This window comes from Agelaius phoeniceus, chromosome 7 (genome assembly GCF_051311805.1).
Source record: "Agelaius phoeniceus isolate bAgePho1 chromosome 7, bAgePho1.hap1, whole genome shotgun sequence".
NCBI classification, from domain to species: domain Eukaryota; kingdom Metazoa; phylum Chordata; class Aves; order Passeriformes; family Icteridae; genus Agelaius; species Agelaius phoeniceus.
In genome coordinates this window covers 16,909,943-16,923,839 of record NC_135271.1, presented here as the reverse complement: position 1 = coordinate 16,923,839, position 13,897 = coordinate 16,909,943, and the positions used below count along the sequence as shown (strand labels likewise).

The 13,897-nt window shown below is 45.3% G+C and overlaps 1 protein-coding gene across 2 annotated transcripts in view; it reads right to left on the bottom strand.

The window, feature by feature from the left end:
• Window positions 1–225: 225 nt before the first annotated feature.
• ERBB4 (erb-b2 receptor tyrosine kinase 4) overlaps window positions 226–13,897 on the bottom strand; it is a 590,564-nt gene continuing 576,892 nt past the window's right edge. For both annotated transcript variants that reach the window (XM_077181048.1, XM_077181049.1), the window contains exons 26-27: window positions 9,915–10,206; window positions 226–7,500 (exon numbers count right to left, since the gene is read on the bottom strand). In XM_077181048.1, coding sequence (XP_077037163.1) covers window positions 7,064–7,500; window positions 9,915–10,206 — 729 coding nt within the window. In that variant the 3' untranslated portion in view covers window positions 226–7,063. The remainder of the gene's footprint in view (window positions 7,501–9,914; window positions 10,207–13,897) is intronic.

Genomic DNA, 13,897 nt, shown 5'->3' with positions numbered 1-13,897 from the left:
AGTGAGTGAGTTGGGGCAGAGGACACATGCACCAACACATTCATGGGCTGCGGTTTGTTTTAAAAGGAATGAAAAGCTCAGAACTGCACAACCCTGGGATTGCTGGGGTAGGGTGTGTGGCTGCCCCAGGTCAGGGCCATGCCAGGGCTTTCCATGGACATAGAGATTCTGTGGCACTGGCAGCACACAAGCCACCCTCTGAGAGATTTCACTGGTGCACAGAGACTTTGTTTCATATTTTATTGAATTTCATTTATATTAAATTAAAAATATATTTCTGACAGATTCATGTAACAAAAAGGCAGAACAGTTTTCAAATTGTTCAGCTGGGATGAGCGTGGGTTGATGCAAGGTGGGTCGCAGTCTACATTTGCCTTAACAAACAGATAAAGCTCTACCCCAAGGACCATGAGGAGAAACTCTGGGCTGCACACGGGAGTGGGGAATAGAACCACACAAAGAGAAGATCCACAGGTTTCTTCCCAGCTTCCAAACAAGACAAAAGGGAAGGGAAAGGAAAAAAAAAAAAAAAACAAAAGAAAAAACCCGAGAAACCATGAAAAGAAGGGAAATTATGCTAAAATATGTACCTAATATTAACCCAGGTCAGTAAGTATTTTAACAGTGTATAATTCCCAACAGCTAAAATATGAGAAAGGAAAGGTTAAAGGAACATTACGCCACACACGATTGGCATACCCTACTGTGTAAGCAAGTGCAGAAAGTCTGAACACACCACAACAGTGCTAAAACACAGAATCACACAGAATGCTGAAAATGGTACCTCTAACCAAAACCAGAGGGTGGGGAGGGAGAGAAAGGAAAGGGGAGGAGCGGCTTAAATCACAAGCAAATTACCTATATACAAATCAACCCTAAGGACAATTATGTTCCAAACAATGGTGTCCACAAGGAAAATAAAAGCAACATTATCCTTATTTACAAATGCAACTAGCTGTGTCTTTAACAAGCTATAAAAATACTATTCACATTTTCAAAGTAACATACAGTAGGTATTGAATTTCTTTTTATTTTTGTTTCAGAAAGGCAGCTAACTCTGAATGCATCACTTTGCAAGAAATGAGTGTCTTCCCCAACTTGCTGACACTTCTCTCCTTCTGAAGGTACTTCATAAGGCAGAAGTATTGTTGTTTGATGTTGTGGCTCTTTCAGAACGTGGAGGACTGACAGGAACCCAGACCACCCCACCTGTGTGTGCTGCTGGTTCCTCTGGGCTGGGCCATGCTGGCACCAGGAGCCCAGTGCTACCCCAGTGTCCCCTGCCAGGTGGGAGCCTTTGATTCCAAGGGGACACTAATGTCATACCCCGGGCCTGAATTGGAGCTTCATCTGAAAAGTCAGTGGTTCAAGACCACCAGGTCAGGAAATGAAATTTGGCTATCTCTGTTCTTAGAAAGAGACTTCTTTTCCCCTCAGTTTCCCTTCCCTGATACCTATTTAGCAATTCCAGCTTACAATATTGGGGAAGTAGCAAAAACTGAGCAAAAGAAGGGATTAAAACCATTGTGAATAATGTATCAAATGGGTACCGATTTCCATCTTTAAAATCCTTTAAAAAATTCCCAGTTTTCTCCTTCACCTGCATTTCCTTCTTGCATTACCCCACCATAAGTACCCCCACAAGCAGCCAGTACCTACCTCCCATCCCAAATCCAGAGGAACAGTGATTTCATGCATTCAAAGTTAGCTACCCCCTACACAGCTGCTCAGTTAATAATCGACCCATTTAACAGCAGGACCAGTTTATGCTACATATGTCAGAGTACCTTACCTCGAAAGAACAGCTTACATATCTACACTTAGAAAATACCAGTCACAGTTCCCTACTGTGGTTATCCCAAAAGGGTTTAGTCTTCAGACTGCTATGGACAATGCAGTGTTTCCCCCCTAGGAGAGCTCAAAGGTTGGGCTGGGGACCAAAGTGCTGGCAAATGGCACTCAGTGACAGCCCATGGGTCCTGTACCTGTGGCCCTGGTCACACCTGAGCCAGCAGCCTGAGGGTGCTGGCCAGGATGCACCTCCACAGCAGGTGAAGGGCTCATCCACAACACTGCTGGAGGCTGATTTCATGGCTTTTTTTATTGGTGAGGGGAGAAGAACTGGGACAGAACTACTCACACTGCCTAACACCTTACAAAACTCCCCTTGAAACCCCTCTCTGCCAAGGTCCACAAAGCTCACTTCTCAAATGAAATTTAAAAAAAGGGGGGAAAAACTACCCAGCTTTGACTCCTCTAGTTCCCTATTGGGATGATCCCCCTCACACCTTTTCCTGTATTGCTGCCACAGTCCCCAGCTGGAGGACACCCTGGGCAGAAGGTGTCCCTCTGGCTCTGGTTAGGAGATGAGACTGGCTACAGCTCAAGCCCACCGAGTCCCACCACCAACAGTCAGACCTGAACAACCACAAAGTTCCCTAAAAAGTGCTCTGCATTGTCCAAAACTACAGGCAGATCCCAGCCATCACTGCAGCACCACCACCAACCTCAACTTCACCTGCCTGTGATTTCCTCAAGAGCAAGGAGCCTGCCATTGGAACAAACCACTATTCCACACAAAATTATGCTAAAATAATATTAGAACTAACATGGAAACATGATTTTTGGACATTTTAGAAAGAGTGGATCCACAGGGTCAGGGTGAGCTGTTCTTCCAGAGCTGCCACTTTCCTTCCTTCTGGGCTGACATTGGTGGTGGCTGAGGGTGAGATCTTTAGTGGGAACAGGTGGCAGATCATTGCAGATGAGCCTTGCAGTCAAGAAGCACATTTCCTGCCAAGTAAGTGGTACATCCAGGGGTAATACAGCATTTCTTTGTACACAGAAAAGGATTTCAGGGTACCTCAAACAGACCTACATGGTGGCTCCTACTGCAGATTTATTTCCATCTCTTGCTACCTGAGAAAGACAACCTGTTTGAAATATAGTTGTAAATACTCTGCTACATCTGAGCCAATGGCCATGTAAAAAAATCCCTCCTGGTTGTTTTGCAGAAAAAGAAAAATCTGAAAAAATCTGAAGAAGTAAATGTAAAAGGAGTTGGTTTCAGCCAATTATGTTACAGTGAGTCAATTGGCCCCAGCATCTGCTCACAATAACCCTCAGGTAGGTAATAACAGCTAGGACAAGTTACACTGAAAGAGATCAGGAGAAAATAATAAATGTTTTTCTCTTTCCTTTAGCAGGTTGCTTTGTGCCTTGGATAATGGCTGATCCACACTCAGGTAAAAACGTGCCCTTGAAAAGTTGCTCACTGCTCTCCTGTGACACAGGCCATGACAGGAGGAACCAGAACATTTTAAACAGGAGACTGCATTCTAAAACCCACAAAACATAACCAGGTACTTCTGTAGCACTAGAGAGTGAATCACAGCCCAAGTACTTCTGTTGACATCCTCACCTGCTGCTTTGTGCTGACAAAACACAGTTTGTGTGTGGATTTATGTGCTTTTCCCCCAAACCTGTCATTGTGCATTAAAGACCATGGCCCTCATCTTTCATGCCCTATGAATCCCAGCTGAATGCTTGCCATGGTTTTGCCATGTGCACTTGCCCAAGTTCTTTCCCCAAGCCAGCAGCAATACCCAGTAAGGCAAAGATGTGAGTTAGGGACAGCCAGGAGTGTCTGCTGGAATCAAAGCAGCCAAAAAGTTCTGCTTTCAGTTTCCCTTTCTTTTTTTCTTTAGCCATCATTAAACCATCTGTTGCAAACCTGCCAGCTAAGCTCAGAACTTCTCTTGCAGAGGAAAGGGGCAGGGTTCAGATATCTGCTGCTCTCTGGGTTGGTTCACCAGCAGCCTCAGCACCACACAGGCCCATCTGTTGGGCAAAGGGTGACTGGCACAGCATGGAACTCAAGGGCCAGTTTTGGCCACTGCAACTCAAACCAGAAGCTCAGAAAATAATTAAAAAAAAAATTAATTGAGAAGCTGCAGTGTGTGGAGCTCTCCCCTCCACCCGAATCACTGTGTTCATTAAGCCTCTGCCATCCCAGACCCCACTAGCATGGCACTGCATGGCTCTTCCTGGCTGCCAGGCAGAGCCCAAGCTCCTCTTCCAGCTTTCCTGCTGCCCCACCTGCAGGAACCTCTGCATTTCCATGCTACTTAATATATTATAGCACACCCACAGTCAACAAATAAAATTAATAAATAATTCAAGCCTTGTAAGAAATAAAACGTTAAATTGTTAAACCCCACCAGTATTTACATTTGGATTACTCCATGGGCTTGTTTCTAACATGAGCACTACTTCATTACCAGAGGAACAAACAGGCCTCACCTTGTGTGAGCAGCTCCATCCCTGTGCCTGGCTCTGGAGGTGTGCCTGCCTCTGCCCCAGCAGCCTCTGAGTCCAGCTCTCAATTTAAACATGTGAGCTGAGCCAGCTTTTTATATTTTTTTCTCCATCAGGAGTTACTCTGTTACAAGACCTGTTTGGGGACAAATCAACCTTTCTCCACCTACCTATGGTCCTGCTGAAAGAGGACACCCATGTGGCTGTGCTGCTCTCTGTCCCAGGCAGCTTGGCAACATTGTCCCAGCCTGGCAGAGACACCCTGTGAGCACTGCTGTGGGCAAACCTTCCCTGGAGCAGCCACCCAGGGCCTTGTGCCACCCCCTGTGCCCCAGCCCCTGCCCAGTGTGTGCCCCTGTCCCCTAAGGTGGTGAGGAGCTACCAGAGGCACCAGAAGAGGTCCCTCAGTGCAGATTGTGTCCATCTATGCCATGGCAGTGGTCATATCACCACAAACCACCTTGTTACCACTTGACCCAAGATCTCCTTTACCAGCTCAAAGATCTGTACCTGTTGTTGCTGCTTTCAGAACCTTCAGCTTTGTACTTGATGCACACCTGGGCACACTTGGTGCACCAACAGCTGAACCAGCCTTGTGATCACAGTTTGTTTACCATCTACAAGGGAAACAACCAAGCCAGGTTTAACATCTCTTCACACCTTTGTCAAGCTGACCCACTAAGCTTCAGGTAGCTATTGCTTGGTTCTTACTCCCTTCCTCTGCTTCCCTAAGATTAAAGGTGGCAAGGTGTTGAAATGGCAGGAATTTAGAGGAGGGTGATGCCATTTCCAGACCCCTGGTTCTTGCTGGTTTTGTTGCCAGGTCAGGTCACCCTAAAGATCTCAGCCCTAACAGAGATGAAGTGCATAAACTGAAATATTGTTGCATCACCCAAGATTGCCATCCACCAGGTATTGTTTCTTCCCTTTAAAAGCCTTGATGGATAGAGACAGGCAGATCTCCAAAGCTTCCTTAAGATGTTTGGTGGGAATTAGGCTCACAAATGCTCTCACACACACAGTGTTGGTGTGCCAGGAGCAAGCCTTGGTGTCTCCTTTCCCAGTTCCATCTGCCCCAGATCACTAAAAACGTCCAGAACTCTGGTTTGAAAGACATTTCCAAAGAGGAGCAGGTCAGGGGGTGTCTACCTAAAAACTGAGGTTGATAAAAGCAGAACTAAGCGCAAGGAGACTGACTCATACTTATTTACATTTTTGACAGAAAGCTCTGCAAATCATGCACATTACGACTTCTCAAACCTCATATGCACTGTCTTCTGTGCCAGAGTAATCCTCCTTTTAGAAAAATGGTATTCTGTACTGTGCTGCAAGGCAGAGCAGGACATTTGCCTCCCCTGATCCTTCCCAGGGCTTGCTCTGCTGTCCTTCATAGAGCAGCAGCAAGAGCTGGCTGCTCTCTCACTGTATTCTCTGAAGCAGTCACTGCATCGGCCTCTCAGGAATGGCAGACATTGTTCCAAAGACTTGATTTGCTTCATTTTGGCATTTCCACAGTCATCCTTTACAAATAATTTATATTTCTTTTTTAATTTAAAATTATTATTTTGTATTTTGCTGGTCACTTCCATATTGCTTCATTCAAAATCCAGAAAACAGTTCAAATAAAATCAGAGGTTAAGTGCAAACTAACTTTCCAGTGAACCGCTATGTGCGTTTTCTCCAGTCCAGTGTCTGTCTTCCAGTTTAAAGGACCCTTCCCACCCCACCCCACAGAAAATCAAACTCTTCAGTTCTCTGTCTTGTCCTCAGTGTTGCCTGACAGCATCCCCAGCTCCCTTCATGACCATGAAGAAGAAAAAGAGGGAAGAATTAGTGACAATCTTTTGAAGTGTTTATAGTCAGCTGATATAAAACAGGAAAGCAAAACTTTTGGCATACAAATCTTCATTTCTTGGCCTGGTTTTTAGCTTCAAATGAACATATTGGAGGTGTGGTTTTGTTACTCTCTTCTGAAAGGTATTTTGTGTTTAGAGTGATTGTTGTGTTGGCACACATACAAAAATGGTCATGTCAGGGACCAGTTCTGAGCAGGAGTCTCTGTGGCTGGGAATTGGCACAAAATCACGGTGTGGCTCAGAAGAGGGGCTTAGCTGTATGTGGGAGTCACATCATCATTTCTTGGAAAGCCACAATGAAGATCTGAATGTTTTTGAAAAGCTATGTTGGCCATTTTCAGTTGCTGGGATAGAAAGTGTTAGAGAAAGAAATTGGATTCTCAATCTCAATTACTACACTATCACACAGGATATAAAAATTGTCCATTTTTCACCCTGATGGAAATTGCATGGAGATTTCCAGGAATGCTGTACAGACTCTCATCAGTTCCTGCTGAAAGAATCAGCCTTTCTGTGGCTTTCCCTACAGTTGAATCACTGAGAACAAGCTCGACAGCAGCACTGCCACTGGCCTTTGCTGGTACCACCTGGCTTCTCTGGGCATCCAACCCCCGTGTCCGCCGAAAGTGGGAAAGGCCAGGTTGTACACTCCTTCTTTCAGTCACTTTCCTTCCTTCCTTCCAGGCTCCCAACCCAATCTGCAACCAACTCCAAGACATCCTTTCACTTAGAAATATCAAAAATGAGTGAACTGGCAAGAAGAGGAAGCTCATGGGAGAAAGAGAGGGAGGCAGGGAGGGAGGGAGGAGGGGCAGGGGCAGGGAGAAAGGGGGAGTGAGAGTGAGGCAGCTAGAAGGGGTTGCCTTTCCACTTGAGTGAGAGCACAGCCACTACACCACGGTGTTCCGGTGTCTGTAGGGTGGCGGGGGCAGCACAGTGCCAGGCTTCAGGGAGAACTCAGAGAGGTATTCAGGATTCTCTGCCACTATGGGCCGGATCCGTCCGTTCTGTTTGTAAAAGTATTTTGTGCTGTACTCTTGCAGGTAGTCCGGGTGCTGGAGGGTGCTCCGTGGGGGCAGGCTGTGGTTCCAGTAGTCTGGGTTGTCAAAGGCCTTCTTGGCTTTCTCTGGCAAATTGTTCTTCAGGTACTCGGCGTTTTCCAAGGTGTTGGCGAAGGTGTTGAGGTACAAGGGCTCGTTCACGTACTCGTCCTCTGCTTTGGGCTGCCCGTTGGGAGCACTGTGGTACTCCGGGTTGTCCACAGCTTGGAGATCTCCGTTCTTCCGGCGGGAAACAAATGGGTTCTCTTCCACTGGGTTCAGGTAATCTGAGGAAAGATTAAAAATAAGTCAGCCTAGAGTGGCAGTAATCTGTCAGCGATGGAGAGAGACGGGGAGACTGACTCTGTGATCAGGATCTGACTTTATTGTGGGATACAAGCACTTAAATACTATTTTAGGGAGACTAGTAATGTGTACTACAATGATTAGGTTAAAAATCACATACATAAACTTATGCATATAACAACATCTCTTGCTTGCAGAGTTTAATGGGGTTTTCTTTTTCTGGTAAACCTGTTTGATTTCTTGCAATCTAGGTCTAATTTTCAAAGTTCTGTTTGCTTTTGCTAAGGCATCTTGTTATCAAATCTCTTATGTTAACCAGGTCCAAAGTCTGTCTTGTGTCCCCCAACATTCCAACAGTAATCCATCCGTGTACCAGCACTTGGACTAGAGCACCCTCCTCCACCTCAGCCATTCCAAGAACTCCAGATGGGATCAGGAGCCAACTACATTGAACACACACTTGTGAAAAATGAAGTTTTCCACACAATGTGGGTTAAAACAGACACCTTGGAAGACTGACAGCAGCTCTGCCACTGGCCTTTGCTGGTACCACCTGGCTTCTCTGGGCATTCAAACCCCACGTCTGCCAAAAGCGGGAAAGGCCAGGTTGTACACTCCTTCTTTCAGTCTCTTTCCTTCCTTCCTTCCTGGCTCCCAACCCAATCTGCAACCAACTCCAAGACATCCTTTCACTTAGAAATATCAAAACTTATTTCAATATTGTGATATTTTTATCAAATACACTGGCCAACTAAGCTACAGCTCTTGCTGAGCCACAGCCCATGTGCTCCCTTGGACTTCCTCTCAGTATATGATCTACAGACCCAAACACACTGAGCAACATCTGCCTCTGCAACCTTGGACCTATTAGCAAACCCTCTGCTCTGCAGTCCTTCCATCCAGAAAACTCTATAGGAATCTTAGTTAGGCTCTCTGCACAAAGCCTATCCCCAAGGGCTAACTTTTAAGACAGCTTCATTTCTAACAGAACAATTTGCCTGATTAAAAACCTTCCATCCCTGAAGGACAAAGGGCCTTGAAGCATTATGAAAAAAAGGTTGTACAAATGAGCCCTGGAAAGGGAACAAGAGAGCCTTAGATCAGCTGCAAAATGGGACTTGGAGCAGGCTACAGTTGCCTCAAATCACTTGCTGTGGATTAACACCCCAATTCCAGCAGCGTGGTGCTACTCAAGGGCTCTGCACACACCTCCACAGAGAGTCCTGGTGCAAGGGGTCACCTGGTTTCATCCAGAATGGGGCCAAAACTATTAAAGGCAAAACTTCAAGACCCAGTGAATAGTTTTGAGCCCACAGCTGTCACTGAATATGAGCTGAATAGTCAGGACATGTGTTTTTTTTAGTGATGAGAGCCAAGCAGTGCTTTGGTTTGAACCCTGCAGCTGGCATGGAACACACAGTGTGTGGCCACACCACGACAACCCTGTGTCTGTGCCCAGGGGGTCAGGAAGGAGCTGCTGCTCCCACATCCCTGAGGGCTCAGGTGGCTCCTGCAGAACTCTGCAGGAGGATCCCCAGGGTGCACTGTATGGGTACATAAATGTGGGCTCACTCTGAAAGTAAATCACTGCAAGAGAGACTCCCACAACTGCTAGTGCCATGGGTCAAGCCCCAGGGCTCCTCCATTCCTCCATCACGGAACACAAAGGACAAATGGCGTCCAAATTCTTAGCAAACACAGTTGTGACATAATTTACATTTGCATTTATTAATTTCTTTAAAGCTAATGCAAAGCTTTGGAAGCAAATTAATAATGACACATCCCCTTACATCTAAATGACTGTTATCATTATTTAGAGAGGAAGAAATGAATGAGGGCAAACTGGGAAGTGCAGCACACTGAGCAGGCACAGATTTAGGCAATCTTTCCCTTGCAGTGATGCTCTCTTTAAAGCACATCTTGTTCTTTCAATCCTAGACTTCTCTTGGGTATAAAATGCCAGCTGTGTGTATCAGTTCTGTGATAGGTTCAACATGACATTTACCAAGCACAATGCCAAGAATAAGAAGATCAATAAACAAAGCAAAGTTGGGACTGTGGCTGGCTGAAGATATTTCCTTGGAAATAACTGAAGATTTGTGTTTGGCTAAGAAGGGGGCTTGGCTTTTTTTTCATTCCTCTTGTTATTTCTTAAAAAATAAAAAGTGAAAGGGGGACTTACCAGCTTTGACATACTGGCACATTTGAGTATTTCAAAGTAGAAAATTAAGGAGAGAAAACCAAATCCCCATGTAAAGGAATATTATCCTAGTCAGAATGGTTCAACCTGACAGGTAACTAAATAAAGCCATTTTTGATGAAAAGCTGTGATGTAAAAAGAGAAGAAATGCAGCCAGGCTAGACCAGGAGCCTCTCTGGAAAGGCAGCACTTTACCTGTTTTAGGTTTGTCTCTCATCGGTGTCATGTACCCATCCTCATCCAGCTCTCCCCGCACGACGCGCTCGGGAATGAAGACGGTGGGGTCAGCGCTGTACCTCTGGGTGCTGCTGTCCTCCTTTGCCAGGGTTGCCACCTGTTTCTGCATCGTGCCATTGCAGCAAGAGTCTTCAAAGATCTCTGCTGTGGCCCCTTGGGCAGCTGGGGCTTCAGGAATGATGCAGCCTGGAGCCCTGTATGGCATCGGCACCTCGGCAGTGTAGCCACCATCCCGGTACACAAACTGGTTCTGTTGGAACAAAGGACACACAGCATGGGAAAGGAGGATCCCAAGGGGAGAAGCTTCAACAGCAAGTCATGGCTGAGCCTTCTGTGCCTGCCCTGCCCATCCTGAGCTTCCAGGCTTCCACAAAGCATCCATCTGCCCAGCAGTGCTCAAGGGATAGAAATGGGGCAGGAAAACTTATCCTCTACCAGGCACGTGGAGGCTGGACACACACAGCTGCAGGAGGTGAAGGTGGTGTTTTCTCTTCTCTTACTCTGGCAGCCTCCCATGATTTCTGATCAGAGCCCTTTAAACCTCATGTTTGGGAAATCTCCTGACTTGGAGGAAACCACTCTCTGTTTATCCTGGGGTGATACTTTGAGTGTGTCCTGTGGTGGGAATCATGGGGTCACCCACACCATGTGTAATTCCATCAGGGAGTGCATTTCAGGCTGGTGGACTGTGTTTGTATTGGCACCTCAGCTCAATGGTTTAACTCAACCTACCATTTTGCTTGTCAGTACAGACATGCAAGAAACTTTCAACATCATGACCTACAGACAGGAAGGAAAGATGTACACATCCATCCAAGCCTTTCACCTAAATGCTGTTTCAGAAAAGTTTGTCAGAGTTATGGATGTGGCTCCCTAGAGTCTGCACATGAATCCACAGATCTTAACTATTTGATTCCTTATATCAACGCTTCATTACCTGGTTTTGAGTCATTTATGCAGGAAAAAGGAGTTTGAAAAAGAAAAAATAGTGAAGAAAGAAGGTAAGCCTGAAGAATAAAGGCTGAATGTGAAATACTTACTCCTGACATAGGGGTGTAGGCAGGAGGAGGGCTGTGTCCAATTTCACTCTAATAGGAAAGAAAAATGGATGATGGATACATAACCAGAGGCCACATGAATGAAACAAGTCACATGAGCTGTATGAGCTAATTTGGAGAAACATGCACATCAGTCAGGCTTCCTAACTGGACCCAAAATTCAAAATTAAGTCGGGCAAATGCCTCACCCCCAACAACAAGCTGTGTGTCTTAGAAAAGCAAGTCTTTTGCCAATAGGCTTGACTTCTGTACACAGGGCTGTACCCCTCTGCCAGTAAAAGTTTAGAAGATTAGCAGCTTAAAAAAATACTGTTCCAGGATGGCATTGTATGTCTGTGAGCTCTGCTCCACCCTCAGCACAAAAGGCTAAAGCCACTGTCCTATCTTTAGCTCTTCTTGGCTGTGACTCTAATATTTAAATACATCCTCTGCAACTATAACACCACAGTAACAGGCCCTCTTAGCACAGCCCTGTCCCAAGATGGCAGCAGACAATGAACTGCCATTAATGTGTTTATTGCTATTTTTGCTGACAAGAGCCTTTCCAGTCAGTGGCCTGCCAACTAAAATCACTATAATTGTGTTTTTTTAATGCCTCCCCTATAGTGCTGTACTAAACATATTTGTCTTGCAACACCCCTTACCATAGAACCTTACACATGGCTCTCCACCACTGCTGTCTGCACTTTTTTTTACTTTTTACTGTTTTTCCCCGTGAGCTGATACCCTATGGCCACTGCTCCATTAGAACAGGAGGCAAAGAAAACAACTGTGGTGCCATTAAGTTGGTTTGAAAATGTAATATTTAAAATTTAATATAAATGTTTAAGTGTGCTTAAATTGACTGGTAATTGCAATGTGAGGTCATAATTTTGTAGGCTTCCAAGATTCCCCTCAAACAACTCTTATTGGTCAGGACATGAATCACACTGTGAGAAGAAAATATGTTTGGATTTTACCAGGTAAAACATTTTGTTTTCTATGTGAAATGCAATTTACTTTGTTGAATTTTTGGTAGAGGGGGGTGGTGTGGTGTGGTGTTGGTTTTGCATTTTAAATACTATCTTGAAAAAATCAGCAGGTGTTGCTTTACTGAAAAGCTCTAGAATTTTGGATTTCTGATTCTAAAAGTCTCACTGGAATTATCATCTCTGCCTTTTTGAGATAGACATTAGAGGCTGGTTGCTCGAGGACCTCACTACATAAGCCTACTTAAGAAGTCTCAGCTTGTATACAAAAAAAAAATCAATCCCAGCTTCCTTTTGATGCTGTAATGTGAGCTATCCCCATTAGCTGGGAAGTGCACACATCCACTGACAGGGGAACTCATCACACTCCAGAAGGAGCCTCACTCCTTTACATCACACTCCATGGGCAGCCCTCCCCAGAAATGCCCAAGATTTCATTCTGTACACCACATGATTGAATTTTAGGCAAAAATATGACAAGGTGGAGAAAGAATGAAATCCAAGAAAATGTCTCCTAAAGCCTTTTTCCAAGGCCCTCTGGTACAAAATACCAATGACACATCAGCTGTTATAACAGCCAATATTTGTGTAAAATGAGCCCTGATCCAAGAGAGGTAAATAACATTTCTGTGAATATTGGCTTGTGTTATTGCTTTCTATTCATTAATTTCATTTTCCAATTCCTTGCTTCTAAAATCTCCTGAAGGTAAATATCTCCTCCTTTATAGCAGGGACATAATATTTTCTGGCTGCCTCTTAAACTGCAATGAAATCAAAGCCTTGTTGGGTCCAGTCCCCTTGCTGCTGCAAGCTGGTTTTCCTGGGCAGCCACAGAAATGTTGACAAGGTTGCACAATCACTGCTGTTCCTTGCTCTTAAGCAGCCTGCTGAACTCACAGGACAAAGATTTCTCTCTGCTTCAGCAAGGCTTTGCCAGCATGAATGTACACACATGTTTGAGCCCACTCTGATCCTGCTCAAAGTGCATAAACCCAGCTCCTTCCTCCTCTCCTTCACAAAAAAAGCACCAAAGCAGGAGTAAAACACTCCAGCCTTGCCACTGGGATGCTGTTCAGGGGTATCCTGTGCTCCAGGCCTCAGGCAACTCAATAATTACCTGCTTTGAGCAAAAACTGGCAACACTTTGTACCACTCATCAGTCCTGGGCTGTGTGCCCCCAGAAACAACTCACTCTCCTCCTTCCCCTAGAAACTCCTGCCCTAATTTCAAACTAAGGGAGTATCCAGCCTCCAGTCACCAAAGCAAGGCATCCTAAGGTAAGAGGCCTTGCTGCAAGCACCAAAATCTCAGCAGTTCTCCAGGAAGGACAGCTGATTTGTGGGAGTGGATCTGAATAATATTGGGGATGGTCTGGTGGGGCTGCAGGCAGAGCACACAATGCAGTGTCCCCAGCCCCCAAGCAAATTCCAAGGGAGCAGCCTGGTATTTTACTACAGATGCAAACTGAAATTCAAATAGGAAAGACCATTCCAAGAAAACAGCCACCTCTGCTTGGCTGCAGTCCTGCTTCCACAGAATTTGCAGATTTCTCTGCCCTGCTCCAGCAAATATTTCTGAGATGAAAACCAAAGGGAAAAGCACACACCATGAGATCACTGTGCAATGTTCAATAGAAATTGAATGCTGTTTGTACAGTAATTGCTGGAAGGCTTTGCAGACCCCTGGGGGTTTCTGGTCCCAGCCCCTGCTCAGAGAAAGGCCACATAGAAATAGAAATATAAATAGAAAGGATTTGACACTGGTCTGTTAAGGTTCAAGCATATCCATCCCTACAGCTCACAGCACCTGATACAAGTCTGGCATTCCCTGGCCATAAAGTTGGGGACTGGGGAATCTTTATGGGAAATGATGACATCCCAGCCCCTTTTCCAGCAGTACCTTTTCTCAGAATATC